The sequence below is a fragment of the Buteo buteo genome, chromosome 1 (genome assembly GCF_964188355.1).
Source record: "Buteo buteo chromosome 1, bButBut1.hap1.1, whole genome shotgun sequence".
Classification (NCBI taxonomy): domain Eukaryota; kingdom Metazoa; phylum Chordata; class Aves; order Accipitriformes; family Accipitridae; genus Buteo; species Buteo buteo.
Genome location: NC_134171.1, coordinates 1,954,211 through 1,970,443, shown reverse-complemented (window position 1 = coordinate 1,970,443; position 16,233 = coordinate 1,954,211). Strand labels below are relative to the sequence as shown.

The following is a 16,233-nucleotide window of genomic DNA, read 5'->3' as shown; positions in this document are numbered from 1 at the left end:
TACGAGGGTTCTTTAGGACCGTTTCTTCTCTGCCCCCAAAAAACAGGTCGCTAACACTGACTCGTAGTAGTAAGCCCCTGGGAGAGGGCTGGGCAAAGCAGAGCACATTGCTGCTGCGCTGCGCTGCTGCCCGGCTGTCTAATGAGACGCCTCCGGCTTGGAGGCAAAGCTGAAACAGTGACCAGTTCCTGGTGATTAAAGCAATCTGAGCTCTTGGCGCTCAGAAAGCAGCGATTTGCAAACAAAAAAGGCCCTTGTAGTGAATTAATTCTTGCCATCCCTTGAAAACAAAATATATAATTAAATGGTTTAATTGGCTGGAGACAGCAAATTCCCATATTGGGTGGGAGTCCCTGGGTACGTGTTGCTTCTCGCCGTGCTGGTGAAGCCACCCGCGTGATGCCTCTCGGTTTCTGCTGGGTGACATTCCCATGCGTGGCTGGAGAGCAAGTGGAGGCACTGGTCTGGCCCCATCACCCTCGTGTTGTGAAAGAGACAGCATCTCTGGCTAGGAAGGGAGAGCGGCTGCGTGTCACCTAAAGTCCAGGCAGTCCTTCTCACTGGGCTGTCCACATAACCCCCAAAATTTGCTAAGCATTAGCAATAGCCACAGGGTCAGGCAGTGGGAGGGAGAAGCAGGCGCTGGACCCTCCTGGCTTATATCGCACAAAGCAGCAGCCTGGCCTGTCAGAGCAGAGCTCAGAGGCTCGTCGTCTTTTATTCAGTGCGAACTCTTAAATCACATGGAAGCATAAGCCCTTTAAGTAGCTTCTGGGTAGTTTCTTGCATTTATTATCGATCTCAGATCCTCTCAGACAAAGGGTTTGTCGTCTTACAGAGACTCCTCTCTGGATCCTGCAGTGGGAGGTGATGTGCTTGGGGAAAATATCATATAGCCTGTATAGCCACATACTTGTGACCTGTGCTTTGCATTTCTAGTAATTTAATTATAAGCTGGTAGAACCTGGGAGGGAGAAAGCCGGGATGATTTTACAGAGCTCTTTAGTATTTGCAAGTATAAGATAACGATGCTTGTCGTACCTGTGCCTGTTACTCAGATGGCCTCACCTCTGTTTTGTGTTTTATTTCCCCCCAGTGAAAGACTACTTGCCGTCTCCAAAGCTGACCCACAAGAGAGCATTCAGTGATGATGTCTCCCAAGTCAGCCCGGTCCTGGAGCCCAAAGCAATCCAAAGCCTGAAGCCAAAGAATGACCCTGTGTCCTGGTCTTCTCTCTGCATCAATGGGAGCCACGTTTACAGCGACGAGCCTGCACCAAAGAGTCCCGTGTCTGTCCCACAGAGCTCTGCGCCGCTGTCCGTGCCCAGTGTCCCCAGACGGTCAGAGGAGGGCTTTGGCTTCACTCCCCTCCATCCCGACTCCCACGAGGTGCCTTGGGGGGTCAGCAACTTTGAGAGGACGCAGCAGAGAGACGAGCCCAGATTCATCCCGTCTCCTCCCAGCTTAGCCTTGCAAGAAGAGCTCAAGGTCTCCACGAAAGCCGTCACTCTCAGTAACCATCTGGGCAGAGCCAAGATGGAAGAAAACAGTCGCTTAGAGAACAAGCCGACTCAAGCTGCAACACCCATGGTCGTCTTCTCGGAAATGACGAAGGACAAACAACCCGAGGAAATGAAGAAGGAGGACAAGAAAGCAAAGGGCAGCCTCTTCCACCACGGGGGCAACAAGAGTGACGCGGGGAGCAAAGGCCAGGGGGAGAAAGTGGGACCCTCCCATGGCTCGTCCGCCCACGCAACGGCAGGGGGAGATGAGAGGAATAAAACCAGTGGCTGGTTCGGTTCAAAGGAGGCCAAAGAGTCCCCTCAGAAACCCAGGTCAGTGAAATGGGTGTGTTGACATCTGGGCCATTAACTAGCTGCCCCAGCCTCCCGTCTTCAACGGCTGTGCTGTTAAATGCTCTCCAGCATCAGCGGAGGACCGGTCCCCATTGCTCAGACAAGATGATAGCGGGGGAAATGCTTCCTTGGTCTTAAAGGTCTCAAAGGGAGGGTGATTTTTTCCTGGATCCTCCCCTGCCTTCTGCCATGAACCAACTCCATTTGCCCTCCCGGGCCGTGTTTCTCAGTTGGGGAAGGCAGGAATCCCCTTCATGGAGAGGGAGGTGTTTCCCTCTGCAGAGGTGAGGTTCACTGTGGTCATGCCAAGTGTTTCCGTGGCCTCAAAGTAAAGGATCATTATCCTTTAATTAGCTAAAAAAGCTTCCCTGGCAATCAGCGTAGGATGTGGGACATAATGACATGTAATCACTTTTTTTTTTTATTAACTTCCCACCCCCTCTACGTCGCTGGTCTGGCCTGGGGGCACAGTACTTCGGTAACGAGATATTAATATTTCTGAAGTAACTAATCCCAGCCCTGCTCTTTCCTCTTCCCATCCCACCCCAGCCTTGCCTTCTCCCGATTATGAATCTCTAATTGTTCTCGCTTTGTGTGATGATTCATCCCTCCAAATCCTCAGCACTGTATTTGTGGCACACACAACTTGGCGTTCGTGCTGTTTCTGTGCGGGCTTTATCGTGACGGTGCCTGCATCCATCCCTGTAGCCCCCAGCAGCTGAGCTGGGGGTCCAGAGGTCAACCGAGAGCCCAGTGTGGTTTTATCATCGCCCAGTGAGAGGGAGAAAATGGGGTTAAAAACAGCCAGAGAAAATAACTAGCAGTCGAGAGCTGGTTGAATCTGCAGGCTTGATTTATTATAGGGATTTTCTAATCTGGGCTGACTTTAACCTAATTTATTAAGCAGAAGGATTTTAATTCAGTCTAAGCCTCCCTTAATGAGGAAGGCACTCATGGTTTATTCAACCTAACCAGATTCCCCCACGGGTTAAACTGCTTTTAAAGCACTGCTCAGACGTAAGTGAGGGAGTGAGCACATCGCTTAGTGTGGCTTCAGAACAGGGGCGGCCCCAAAAGTCCTCCTCTTCTCACCCCACAAGAAGATGTCATGCTCGTAGTGGTCTTTAAGGCCAACAGGAGGTAAGAATGTGCTGTCACCCCGCTTCCCAAGGACTGAAGGCCACGTGTCCTTGTGCTGTGTGGCACACGTGGTCCATCGAGAGGAGCATGAGCTGTTGGTGCGAGGATGGGAGAGGAGCCGCGAGGGCTGGTAAGGCTCAGTCCTGCCCACTGCCAGCGCTCCCAGCTGCATGGGCAGGGCTGGGGACACCGAGGCAGGCGGGGAGCTGCTCCCCTGAGTCACAAATACCCCCTCTCGCAGGGCCTGGAGCTCTTTCCCCTGAAGCCTTTCGTTGGGGAGCGAAGGCTGGCTCGCATAGGGGAGGTGATGGGGAAGGGAAGGACCAGGCACGATGTGAGCCCTCTGTCCTCGAGCTGCTCTGGCAGCAAGAGAGATGAACGCGAGGTCTTGGGACTGCTGTGGCTGCATTTCTACGTACAGGTCTTTCATTTCCAGGAGACTTGAAACCCCGGTAGTTATTTGGTGTCGCATCCCAGTGCGAGGTTTGTTTCTGGATGAGACCAAAGGACTCTGCTCTCTGAATGCTGTGATTGAGGAAGGACAGAATATTACCACTCAAGATTGTTTTAATTTTTTCTTTTCATTTTGTGATAATAAACCTGCTGTTTGATTTAAGTCTTAGAATAGAAAAGATACCGTATGAAAAATAAACCCATTAACAATTCTACTGTATTCAGGCAGTGACTCCACAAGCTGCCTGAGCCAGCCAGGGAAGTACTGTGAGCCTACATATATGCATGTGATGGGATGGGAGATGCCCTCTGCATCTCCCTCTGGAGCCTTTTCCTCAATAACCATGTGAGAAACCTGCCAGTTTCCTCCTGCTTTGCAGTTCTAGGAGGGAGGCAGACACGGGCCATGTGTTACAACCTGATGTGTGAGCTGTGCCTGCCCCACTCCTCTGATGGATGCGGCTGTCTTCAAGGCAGGGACATCTGATCTGGCTGTAAATCAGCTCCTGAGCACCTGTAGCATCCAACCCAGCGGATAATCGCCATGAGTGCAGAGAGGCCCTTAAACACTGCTGGTTTCTAACAACCCTCTGCCTGTTTTTTAAATGACAGCTGCAGGACCCATTCCCAGCATTATGCCTTTCCCAGAGGGTTTTCACTCTGTGGTTTTTTTTTAATCTACTTCAGTCCTCACAGTTTAATTTCAAGCTAAGCTGAAGCTAAGCTTGGTTTAGAGTTGGTTTGCTGTGGCACGCTGAGGACCCCATCCGTGGACGGCTGTCTTGTAAGGAGAAACTTGGATGAGCTGTGTGACAGCAGCTCCTCTGGCTGGGGTTTTCTCTCCCAAAAATAGGAATTGCTTTGAAGCAGCACAGGCTGGAGGGAACAAATTAACAGGGGCCCCTTTTGGGGCGTTTATAAGCATCTGAATGGGCTCTAATTGCAGTTTGCAATTTGAAAGTGGGAAGTAATGAGCTTAAACTGTAGCAAGGGAGATTTAAGGTAAACATTGGAAGTCTCTAATGGAGGATGGTGAAGTGCTAGAGCTGCCTGGCTGGAAGGGGGAAGCCCAGTGCCTGGGGCTTCAGGGACTGGGGTAGATGAACACCTTTGGGGAACATTACAGGAAGCATTTGTCCTAGCATATGTCCCAGGCTGGGTGTTAGGAGATGGTGACTGAGTCTCATTTGATGCAAAAATGGCCTTTCCATCATCACAGGGAGATGGACAGTCTCTAGTCTGGCTTTCCTGGTTCCTCATTTTTTCTGACCATTAATTACAACATCATTACTTATTCTAATGATACAGAACTCTAACTTTTCTGATTTTATTCTCCTTCTTTACACTGAATGACCTTGTGGACCATGCCACTGATTCAAGTCAAAGCTGTTGAAGAGCTTATTAGGTCTTGACGGTGTCAGGTTGAACATGCAGTCTGGTGCCATCTGTATTGTGATAATCAAATGCGTATGGTCTCTCAACCGTGTGACTGAAAAGTTAGCAGTGCTTATCTGTGGGTGTTCTGTGGATGTCCATCTGCATCTGGAGGAGCTATTCAGTTACCAGTGTAACTTCTAGAGCTGAAGATGGATTAACCTTTGCTTTCTAAAGAGAACCGGCCTTTGAATCGAGCAGTTTTAAGTCTTTGACTTATCTGCAGAAAGGATTTTTTTCTTTCCGCTCTCCTGGTTCTGGAAACTTCAGGTTTGCAGCTCCTATCAGCTGAGCAAGCAGCATTTTCTCACCTTTTTGCCCACCATGGATAGGTCGAGTTTCACCCGCAGCTGAACGTGGGGAGAGAACATCAAAAGCAGTCACCTTTGCAAGACCGAAAAACTCAACCTGTAATTAGTTAAAAGGTCTGTAATTAGAAAGGTGCTTTACAGTTAAGGTTTAAATTAGCCTGCAGCTAAGACAAGTTTGGCACAGCCTGTCTTTAACCACTTGCTCTTGCAAAACCACACCCTTTCTAAAATAAGGAAGCTGCTGACTTTCGGCTGGTTTTAACTTCAGCTCTATAAAAAGGTTTTCTGTTCTGCTACGGGTGGTTTTTGCTGAGCCATCGACAAGCACGTGTGAGCTGGCACTGCCTTGCGAGCTGCAAACCTGTCTGTGCTCTTACCCGGGGAGAGGGCTGGACATTTCTGACTTCAGCCCTTATTTACATGCTTGTTCACTGACTTGATGGAGAAGCAGGTCCCAAAGGCTGTGCTTTTTGGCCCCGGCTTTGCTAATCCATGGCAGCTACTGGGCTTTGATACTGACTTGAATAGAAGCAGTAGGAAGATAGTGTCTGCTCTTTGGAGACCTGAATAAAAGACTGTTTGGGGTTTGTTGTTTTTAAGGTTGTGTGGTCAAGCAGTTGTATGTAAGGAAGAAGCTCAGCAGGTTTATTTGAGGCAAGGCCTGGGGCTAAAACAATTGGTTTGACTGTTTTGAGGGTTTCCTACAATGTTATCAGAGCTCCACAGGTCCTGCTTCCTCCATTGTGAATTGGGATGATAAAATGAGGCTGCATCTCATGCTTGGCAATAGGAAAAAAGAGAAATTGCGGTCTCTCTTGTAAAAATAATTGCAGGTTAAAGCCCCTTCCCTCTGTCGCTGCTTTCATGGGCAGAAAATGTAAAATTGCTCCCCACCTTGGTTGTTGCTCCTCTTTCCATAGTCCATACCCTTATATCCAGCAGTGAGGCCAAATATTGACACGAATTCCTCATTCTTCATCATATACTCCTGAAAAGTTCATTTCCTAAATGCTGGAAATGGGAAGAAGGTTTTGAATGATTGGAGTATGGTCCTCTGACAGGCTGGCAGTGGGGAGCGGCGCAGATGGACCAGGTGAGCTTGTCAGTGGGATTGAACACTGTGTGTGACAGCCCCCTCCAAAGCACCGTTAACGGCGGCTTTCACAGCAGAACCTGGGAGGCTGCAGAGTTTGATGAAGAGGAGCGCTGTGTTGTGAGAACTGGGGTGTCACGGATAACAGGGATGCTGCAGATGAGTCCGTCGCAGGAGCCGTCAGGGTAACATCTCTGGCACAGGTCTTGTATCCACATGAGCTGCAAAACTGCATGCCTGCATTAGATCTGTCACAGGGTAAAAATGATCAGGGATGGAGCTGGACATTTTCCCTCTGGCATGAGGAGTGTGGGGAGCCTGCAAGGGTGAAAAATGGCTCTTAAAATGCCTCTGCCTTCCTTCTGCCTGCTGAGCCTGCATTTCCCAGGGATGGACGTGAAGCAGGATGGTGAACCGGATCCTAAGCTGGCACCCGCTCAGCCCTGGTGAGATAAATCTGCTTTGTAGCTGTCCAGGTAGAGCACAACCCCGCTCCCACCCCTAAAAGCAGGTATTGGGGTTAGCAGTTTGCATCTAACTGGGCTCCTACTGCCCAGATCCTCTCTCTGCTTTTTTTCTTTTTTTTATTCCTGTGGTTTTGGGGCAAATCTCTATAAAGCAGGACTTCTCCATTTTAATTGGGATGATGGGCAGGTGAGGACCAAGGGGAAAGCAAAGTGGTTATTACACAGATAGCTAACCCCCTTGCTCTCAGCTCCAAAATTGCTATTTAAAAGCAGCATTTGCATATATTCTGACTCCTTCCCACTTGGATTCCCTCCCTATACAAAAATGTCCTGGGCTGCCCTACCTATCTCTTCCCAACCCCTTTTTGCACAAATCCTGCTGTGCCAGCCTTGTTCGCACCAGTGGGAGGAAATTCCTGATCACTGCCAGGCTTTGAAGCTGCTGTTGGGGCCTCCGGCACCCCAGTCCTGCTGGTTTTCCACTCCCTGGCTTGCTCGCAGCGAGCCCCAGCTGTGTACTTGTCTATGGGGAAATGCTGCAAAAAGCAGCTTGTGAGTGGTAGGGTCACGGCACTCCCCTGGATCCAGCCCTCCTAGGAGAGATTTTCCACTTGAGCTTCAGCACAGCTCTTAACCTCGGTACGTTACGGCCAGATTTGAGCCCTGCCATCCCTGAACTCCTGCTTTTTCAGCGCATGTGCTGTTTTCTTTATCTTCACGGTGCAGAGTAACCCACCCTCTTGCAGATGGGCTGCGATGGCTGGGGACGGTGCTCTGTGACTGCGGAGCTGGGGCGGTTGCCTTCAGCCTGAAATTCAGGCTGCGATCTGTAGGGAAAAATCTCCCTGCATGGAACAAGCTGTTTCAAATAGACTTTCCGTCAGGGGGTTACTCAGCAATGTTTTCTTTTCTTTTTTTTTTTTTTTTTTTTTCTGCTGAGAGGCTAAAAAACGTGTCTGTGAAGTGCTGCCAAACAAATAAATGAGGGCAGAAAGGTACCCGCTATTTATTTTGGCTGGCGGAGCTGTGTGCTGGGGTATGGGAGGAGGAGGGTGAGTCAGCGTTTCAATGCAGCAAAGATATTCAATCAGGCTGCTGCAAGCGGAGGTTTCCCTCTAGAGGAATACACCGTCCTCAGCTCCTTGTTTTGCTGAGCACTTCCAGCATCCTTCATCAGAGGGGGGAAACAGGGCTTTTTGAGGGGTGGGTTATTCATGGGGAGAGCAGGTCTGCTGCCAGCGCCAGGCTGGTAACCAAAACAGGGGATGCTTGTCCCAAGGAAAGGGGTTGAACAGCTACAGTGCAATTGGTGCTTTGAAAACCCAGGGAAAAGATGTGGGCTCTGCTGCCAGGAGTTTGTGGCTGAGAGTGGTTTGTGCAGCACCTGAGCAAGCCTTGGTGGATCCCAACAGGAATGAGGACAGGCAATGGAAAGGAAACTTCACTAGGGGGTTTTGGAAGAAGGAAACAAAAATCCAACCAAAAAAAAGATGGATTTAAGTTCTGTCTTTGTATCTTTAGCTTGGCTTGGGCTGCACATGTTGGGGGAGGATGATACAGGACCACTGCCTGGCAGGGGAGAGATTTGGGTCCTCTTGCACCAGAGCCAAAAGCTACATCACTTCTGATTTCCTTCTCTCCAAGATTCATGTTCGCCCACCTTGTTTCCCAGACAAAGTGCAACCTTCCTTTTGTTGCATCCTGACACTGATGTGTAGATCACGACGGGCATGGGGCAGTCAGGGGCTTGCTGAAAGCACCATCCCGATTCCTGGTGGCCCAGACCGCATGGGCAGCGCCTCAGGGCTGGGACCAGCTTGCTGGTGTAGCTGAGAGGTGCTCTTTCTCAGCAGGTTTGGCACGCTGTGAGCCCCATCATGAAGGGGAAGGAAGACAGGGTCTTCTTGGGTGGGTTTGAAGAGACCTCGAAGCTGTTCCTCCACCTGTGTGGGTGGGGATCGGTGCAATTTGGGGCACTGCCCATCGTGTCTGCCTGGGTGAGGGGCTGCTCTGGCATCAGCCATCCCCTGGGGAAGGAACTTGAACCACTCAGTCTTCTGGCAGCTGTGAAGGTCGTTAGCAGTGAGCACTCATTAGGAGCCTGAAGCTGATTAATGCTCTGTAGCCATTTAGTGCTAGAGCCCAGCAGAGCTGGCTGGATCAGGCCTGGGTTGCTCTTACTCAGCACTAAAAGCTGTTTAAGCAGAATCTCAAATGAGGGACCTTATCTGGATGAAAACATTAAAGCAAGTGCCAGCGAGAAGGAGCAATCGCAGGAGCAAGCAGAGGTAGGGCAGTGGCGTGTGCTGTTTGCAGCCACCCCGAGATGGTGGTGTTTCAGGTTGAACCTTGCCACCTTCCCTTTCCAGCTGGAAAGGAAAATTTGTGGTGTTTTGCCTTGCTCCACCACAGATAAAACCCATTTGTGGATCTTGTGAACTCACCCAGCTGGACCCTGGGTCATGAGCAGCTGTGCTTCTCTTCTGGAGAGCTTAAATTTGAGGGTGATTAGGGAAAAAGGTCATTTTGCAGCAAGTGGCAGTGAACAGGAGCCTGTGCTCCAGTGTGTGTGTTCAGCTGAGGAGCATGGAGCCACCTAGCAGCTGCAGGCATTTGTCTGCACCTTCTGCATTCAGAAAACCAGAAGAATTGAGGGACTCTAAATACGAGCCATAGCCTTGAGACCTTTGGGATGGCAAACACCAAATAGCGGTGACAGAGAGTTGGGGAGAGATGGGCTGCCCTGTCTCCTTGCGCAAATGCCGTCATGTTGTGCCGCTGCTGCCTCATGGATGGTCTTTTACAGAACAGTGAGGATGTCCAGTGAACGGTCTGGAGCGAGTCTTGTGCTGGAGGCAGGGTTCAGATGTAGATCACCCCAACCACATTCTGATCCCCAGGTCACAGCATGCCCAGAGAGGTTGGCTCCCAAGCGGAGAGCAGCTGCTGGTCTCTCTGGGGTGGTTTGTGCCTAAAGGTCCATCACCTTCTCCATCGGCTTCTCCCATCACTTCTGGAGATTTTCTGTGCTCACTGAGAGCTCAGAACACCCAGGAAGAGCTGGGCTGCTCAGAGTTATCTTCTATGGAGTTGCATGCCCGGCTGCCCGCAATGGATTTTCCACCCTGCTACATGCCGGTGGTCCGAGTGGGGAGAGGACACAGAGATATGGTGGAGCACGGCCGGGCTGTGTGGGGACAGGGATGGGCACCTGTGCCACAGCCACCACTGCTGCTTAGTGACAGCAGGAGAGGGCACCCACGAGCTGTCTCTGCCCACAGCATCAAGTGAGTTGCAGGTTTGAGTGGAAACGAAGGTTTGGGGGCTTTTTTTGTGCCTAAACTACTAGTTCTGCTAAGTAGTATCTGGCGTAGTGTCTGATGGGTGCTGGACTTGAGCCCATCATGCTTGGCCACTTGCTGTGTGTGTTACCTACCTGAAAACCAGGATGGGGGGACTTTGGAATTGATTGCATAAATAGGCACCTTTCCAAGGTAGCTGCTCAGAAGATGATGCGTGAGGGGGGGGCTTTGAAGCTGCCAGGAGTGGGGAGAAGTGGGTCCTACCATTCTGCTGCAGTGTGCATGGGCTCCTGCCCGTCCGTGCATCACTCATGGTTCAAGGCGCGCTGCTGGCATGTAACCCTGCCTGCTTTAAAAGCAACCGATGCTGACTGCACCTTCACACATAGTTAACTTTTGCCTCAAGATGGCATTTTTGCTCTTTAAAATGTGTCTAAGGCTTTTTGTGCATCCATAATGACAGATGAAAATAGTTGTCCAAGCAACTTTGCCATTTGACAGCGCATTGATCATGATCTTCCAGTGCTGCCTGTGATCCCTACCAGCAGCTCAGGTGAGGCAAGGAAATACCGTGATGTAGCTCCAGGGCTGGACATACCCTGTGCATGTTGGCAAAGAATTACTTTATTCATTCCTCGTTAAACTTTGATATGCCCAGTACTGGCTGACCAATGTCCATATTTCTCCTAAACCAAGACTGGGGTCTCTTTGAAGCTTGGCTGTCATGGCTGATGCAGAAGGAAGTAATCCTGCCGGCTTGGTTACAGGGCAGCACAGCTCCATGTGCTGGTGCTGGGTGCTTCCATCCTGGGGACGGGATTGCTCCTGGCAGGGGTGAGTCAAAGGAATGGGGGCTCAGGACGAGTGAGTGTGGCAGTCGGGGCAGCGGTTGGGATGTGGGGTGTCCACACCGCACCCTTTGTGATGTGAAAACCTCCAAGATGGCCAGCCCTGGCCTGGCAAGTCTTCCTTGGGGGTGGTGATGCTCATGGCTGGAGGAGTTCCCAGAAGAAGATCAATGAAATCCCAAAGAAAGGTTAGTCTAGTCCCTCTTGAAAAGGCAGCAAAGAACTGGCTGCCTGACTTGGGGTGAGGTGCAGGAGACTGACAGTCTGAATTCGAGATGTGTTGAATCCCTTTCTCCCAAGATGGTTTCAGGCATCTTGGGATCTCAGGCTAGAAGTGACATGACAAAGGGCATGCAGGGAGGCTGGGCAGAGTCAAGAGTGGAGCCAGGGCCACATCCTGGCCATGTGCTCCCTCCTGCTCGGCTCTTGTTCCTTGGCCACCCGCAGCTGCGCTACCCTCCATCGTGTCTGAGAGGGAGCACCGCGTCTGCTGTCATCCTGATATGTTGCCAAACAAGTAACGAGGCACTGGGGTAAACTGGGAAAGACTCACTCCTGCATGCTTACTGGCTCACGTAATCCTGATCCAAGAGCCCAGCCCGGCTCCTCGTGCGCAGCCTGCCCTTGGTACGCACCAATGTCGGGACAAAAAAAAATGGGCCAAGTCCTTGGGCCACAGGAGGTGAGAAAAACCTCTCGGGCTCCTGAGTCTTAGGGCTTGCTAAGGCAGAAAGGGGAAATTTGGAGGACTGTTTTAGAAGAAGGGCTGCCCTTTCCTTTTTGTCGTGCATGCCCTTTCCACGCCTTGACTCCATAATCATTGCTCTGCCTAACAAGAGAGACGAGTATGTATTTGATCATTGCATTGCTTTGAACCGAAGCGTTTGTGGTGTGTGTGGTGTATGCTTACAGCACTGTCACAGCATTAACCAGGAGGACTGTTTTGTCTTCCCTCCACAGCCTGGAAGTGTCTCCTCAGGTAGAAACCAGCTCAGATGCTCCTTCTCATTTTCCTCCCTGCTCCCCTGCCCAGTTTCCTCCTGCCGCTGTAGCCCATCTCGCTAGCATGCCAAGCGCTAACCTCTCTCCCGCTATTGGAGACAGTCAGTCCGGATGCTTGTCCCCTACCAACCCATTCCTCAACTCCCTGCAGAGCAATCCCTTCTTTGAGGACCTCCTCGCTGACCAGGTACTAAATTCTCCTTCACCTACTCACTTTTTCTCTAGTTTCTCGTCTGGGCCGCATGCTTCAACAGAGGTCGCTGGGAACTTTTATTCCTCTGAGGATTGCAGTCCCTCTGCCTCCCTAAGACATAAAGACCCGGAGAGGGAGTCTCCAGCCAAAAGCGTTTGTGTCCCTGTTCCAGAAACTACTCCCCCATCACAAGGAGACCTTCCTCCTCCAGACGAGAAACCTGCCGTCCCTCCTCCCCTCTCAGAGTGGGACGATACCTTCGATGCCTTTGCGACCAGCAGGCTCAAACCAGAACTGAAGAAGGAAAACTTCTTTGCTTCAGTGGCAGCAGAGGGCATGGCTTTTATCGATGATCCTGATGCAGCCAGCCCAACGGAAAGATTGGCTGAGCCAGCTCGCGAGAAGGGGACAAAAGTATTTGAAAAGGCCGATTCACAAATCGGCAGTGAAATGCCCACAACTCTGCGGTCTTGGACAAATTTCTCTGGTTTAGACGTGGGGGCAAACTTGGTGAGCACAACCCAGGAAGCAACTGTGATAGAGGATGTGCTGAGCCCTGTGTCTGCGGGGTCAATGGGAAGGAGAAGGAAAAGCAGCACGCCTACAGTTTGGACAGCTGCGTTTGCATTGGGAAATCCCGGGGAAAAAGAGACTTCAACACAACTAACTGCTGAAAATAGTGCTAGGGAGGAAGGGGACAGTAATGAGGAGGAACTCTCTAGTGCAGGGACAAATGGATGGATGACCATAGCCACCGAAACCGCTCCTGACCTGTCAGAGAGCGCCCAAAGCATGGCTGAGCAGGATCGCGTGGATCAGGAGAGCACATTCGGCCCGCGGCCAGCCTTCCTCAGTGAAGGTGCCTTTGAAGCAAAAAGCGGATCTCGCGCTGCCACTTGCGTGTTGCCCAGAAGCACCTTTGCCCCCGAGCTCACCTCTGAAACCCTGCCAGGCAGCAATGTGGCTGCCGTGCCCCCGCGGGTGCTCGCAGATGTGGCAGCACGACAGTTCCCCGTGGTCCCCGAGCCAGGGACGGAGCCCCAGGTTGCTGGTAGCGAGGAGGAAGCTTTCGACATACGGACTTCAGTCTACCGGCTCCAGGCTAGCATGCGGCTCGAGGCCAGTGAAAGCTGTGTAAAACTCAGCTCTGACATCCGTGAGAGGCATGTCGTCCTCTCTCCGTGGACAGGTACCCGAGAGAGGGAGGAGACAGCGGCCGGCTCGGCCGCGCCGCCCCCCAAACCTCCAAGGTGGTTTGCAGCTGCAGGTGGCGGAGGGAACGCTGAGGAGGAGGATGCTTGCGACCCACAGCAGAGGCAGCAAGGCAGCGAGGAGCGATGGGAAGATGTGGAGGGCCCAAACGCAGACATAGAGCTGCCGAGGAGTCGTCTGAGCAGCGAGCCCTCTATCCTGGTGTCTCCCAGCCCTCCTGCACTGGGAGTGGACATAGCTGAAGCAGGGAGCGAGTTTCCAGTCCCTGAGGATGCTGAATCTGCTGCTACAGACTCAGCTGCTAATTTGGAGGCGAGAGCTAGTGAGCTGGCAAAAGGGGACACCTCTTTGGGGGAAGACCAGTCAGAGATGAATGAGACGGATGCGGCTGAGCAGTTCGAAACTTGCCCATCGAAGTTTTCCCTAGATGGATTAGGCCAGTCGGGTGCTAAGGAGAGCTGGAGCCAGCAAGGTGTATCTCCTCTGATGGGGACTGCAGACAGTGCCGAGCAGGAGGTGGCCTCCAAACAGGAGCCGTTCCCTGAGGAGCTCAGTATGCCAGGACTAGACCTACCTTCCAAGCTAGACCTGGGCCAGCCGGAAATCTTCTGGACGGCTCTGGAAGAGCAGGAGGCAGCCGGTCACCCTGCGGGTCTCGGCCCGGCGGCACGACCCCAAAGGTTAGCGCGTGGGGAGAGTCCACCCCAGCCGGAGCCGGCATGGGGTGATGGTGAGGGGTGGCAAGGGCCGGTGGCCGGCCCCTCTGGGCAAGCGGGAGGCCAGCCCAAGCCTTGCACCTCCGTGGCAGTGGCCAGCCCTCCCCGGGAGGCAGAGCAGGGCAGACCCCCCGCCAGCGAGCCCAAGGGGCCGTGGCACCGATGCTCCGCAGACAGCAGGATAGACTTCAAGAAGGCCGATTTCTGGAAGCCAGATAGGGCGGAGGAGAGGCATGAGCAGGACGCTTCAGCCCCGAGAAATCCCTTTGCTCCGGCACTCAGCCCAAATGCCCCAAGCAATCCCTTTGTGGAGAAGTCACCAGACCCCCTCCCTGTTCAAGCTGTGCTGCCCGAAAGGCTCGGTCAGGGAGGCTTCAGCTTCACCAACCTTCACGAGGAAGCCCTTGGGCAAGGCTTCCAGTCCACTAACCTCCCCAGGGACCTGCTAGGCAAGCCTCCTTTCCTGCATGACAGCCAGCCCTTGGCCTTCTCCACCCCTTTCCTTGTGGCTGCAACTAACCCTAAACAGTTTGATTTCCCTTCCCCTGTTGCGTGCCCCGCGAGCAGCGGGGTCTCTGCCGCGACCAGCCGCGCAGCCGCCCAGCCCTGCCCTTTGCCGCAGCCCGGTGACACACAAGCTTCAGCACTCGTGGTTTTGCCCAGGGAGACACAGCCAGCTGAGAAGCCCTTTTTCCAGCAGACGACCAGGTGAGCACTCCGGGGAAGGCGAAGGGTGTGTTATTTGGTAGAGGTGAACCCTGTCTCCCTTCTGCTCTTATCGGGGGGCCGATAAGACTGACCCCGGCTCAGTGTCAGCAGCTCACGGTTGCGCTGACTCCAAGGAGGCCGCTCCACGTGTTGCTGCAGGTCCTGTCTCCCTCACCTTCCCGTGGTCCCAGAGAGTCCAGCCTGAAGAGCTTGAAGCCTTAGCTCTCTCGGATCATGGTAGGGAATGGCCACTGGTGTCCTGTGTTTGCCCTAAACTAGGGCAAACAGTTTGACGCATCCAAGACCTGCCCCAGCTGAAAATTCAGCCACAGCAGAACTGCATCCGCATTTCACTCGATGCTAATTTTGGCTCCATCATCTTCCCTGTGCTTGCAAAATAGGTGCCTTTTCCATGTCTGCCAGGAGAGCTTCCAGCTGTTAATGCTCTCATGAGTTCCTTCATGGCATGTGCACAGCTACCGCCCCTTCCCTTTTCATTAATTCAGCTTCGGTTTCTTTCCTTTTTAAATGACCATCAGGTACTAAAAACCTTCTCTCCATAGCCAAAAAAAAAAAGCAGTTTCACCAGGACGGTGGCAAAATGCTGTTCTCCCCTCCCTCCTGCTGAGATGCCCATTGGTTATGAAGCAAGTGGGACTTAGCCTGGAGGATAACGGGAATGGGAAGGGGGGTACCGTGGTGGTGCATCAGGGGAACGAAGGGGCTGTTCTTCCTCCCACGTCAGTCTTGGGCCTGTAGAAATGCCGTGAAGCAGAGAAAGATGCTGAGTTTAGGGCATGGTGTCTTGCTCTGTGTCCTTCAGTTCATCTAGTTTTCCTGGTACACCTTCCCCTGGTCTGCCTGAGCAGGAGATTGTCATGGGCTCTGTCTGCCCAGCGTATCAAGGATCAAACTCTTATGGTTTATGTGGGGACCTGGGTCTTCTAGCACTGATTTATTTGATCAGCCTCACTTCTGTGACAGAAGGCAAATGGAGCTTTGTGGGGGCACTGAAATGATAAAATCCTGCCTGGCCCAAGAGTAACATTGGTCATGGCCCTGGGGCCAGAGAGGGCAGGAGGATGGGGACAGCAGAACTCAGCTAAGCTCCAGCCCTTCTGCATGGGGATCCCTCCTTGGCTCGAGTGTGGGTTTGATGTGCAAAATTACCTTGGGAGCAAAGACCAGCAAGAGATGGCTCTGTTAGCTGATATTTTTTTTTCTATATTGAGGCCAGATCCTCAAATCATTCTTAATTGGATTATTTATCCTCCAACAAATAACCTTGTTCAAAATTTGCAGATAAAGGGTATACAGAAACCTCCTGAATTTTGGTAATGTTTGTTACGTTTCATGGAAAGAGAAGTGTCCTGCAATCCCAAAGGGTAAAATCAAGTAATGAGAAAAGTGTAGTCCCGGGGCTCTCTTTGTCAATGGTATGTGCTCACAGTTGTCTTTGGGCTTGACTGTGCATCCATCCAAGGGCTGACTGGCTCAT

At 52.1% G+C, this 16,233-nt stretch overlaps 1 protein-coding gene across 6 annotated transcripts in view; it reads left to right on the top strand.

Moving 5' to 3' along the window:
• Window positions 1-16,233, top strand: part of RAB11FIP5 (RAB11 family interacting protein 5) — a 44,684-nt gene that overhangs the window by 18,288 nt on the left and 10,163 nt on the right. Inside the window, exons 3-5 of one of the 6 annotated variants that reach the window (XM_075042646.1) lie at window positions 1,097-1,835; window positions 12,132-13,991; window positions 14,595-14,735. In XM_075042646.1, coding sequence (XP_074898747.1) covers window positions 1,097-1,835; window positions 12,132-13,991; window positions 14,595-14,735 — 2,740 coding nt within the window. Of the gene's footprint in view, window positions 1-1,096; window positions 1,836-1,931; window positions 10,891-11,864; window positions 11,884-12,131; window positions 14,736-16,233 lie in introns of those variants that run through there. The other 5 variants (XM_075043006.1, XM_075042829.1, XM_075042742.1 and 2 more) reach the window with 5 other exon arrangements.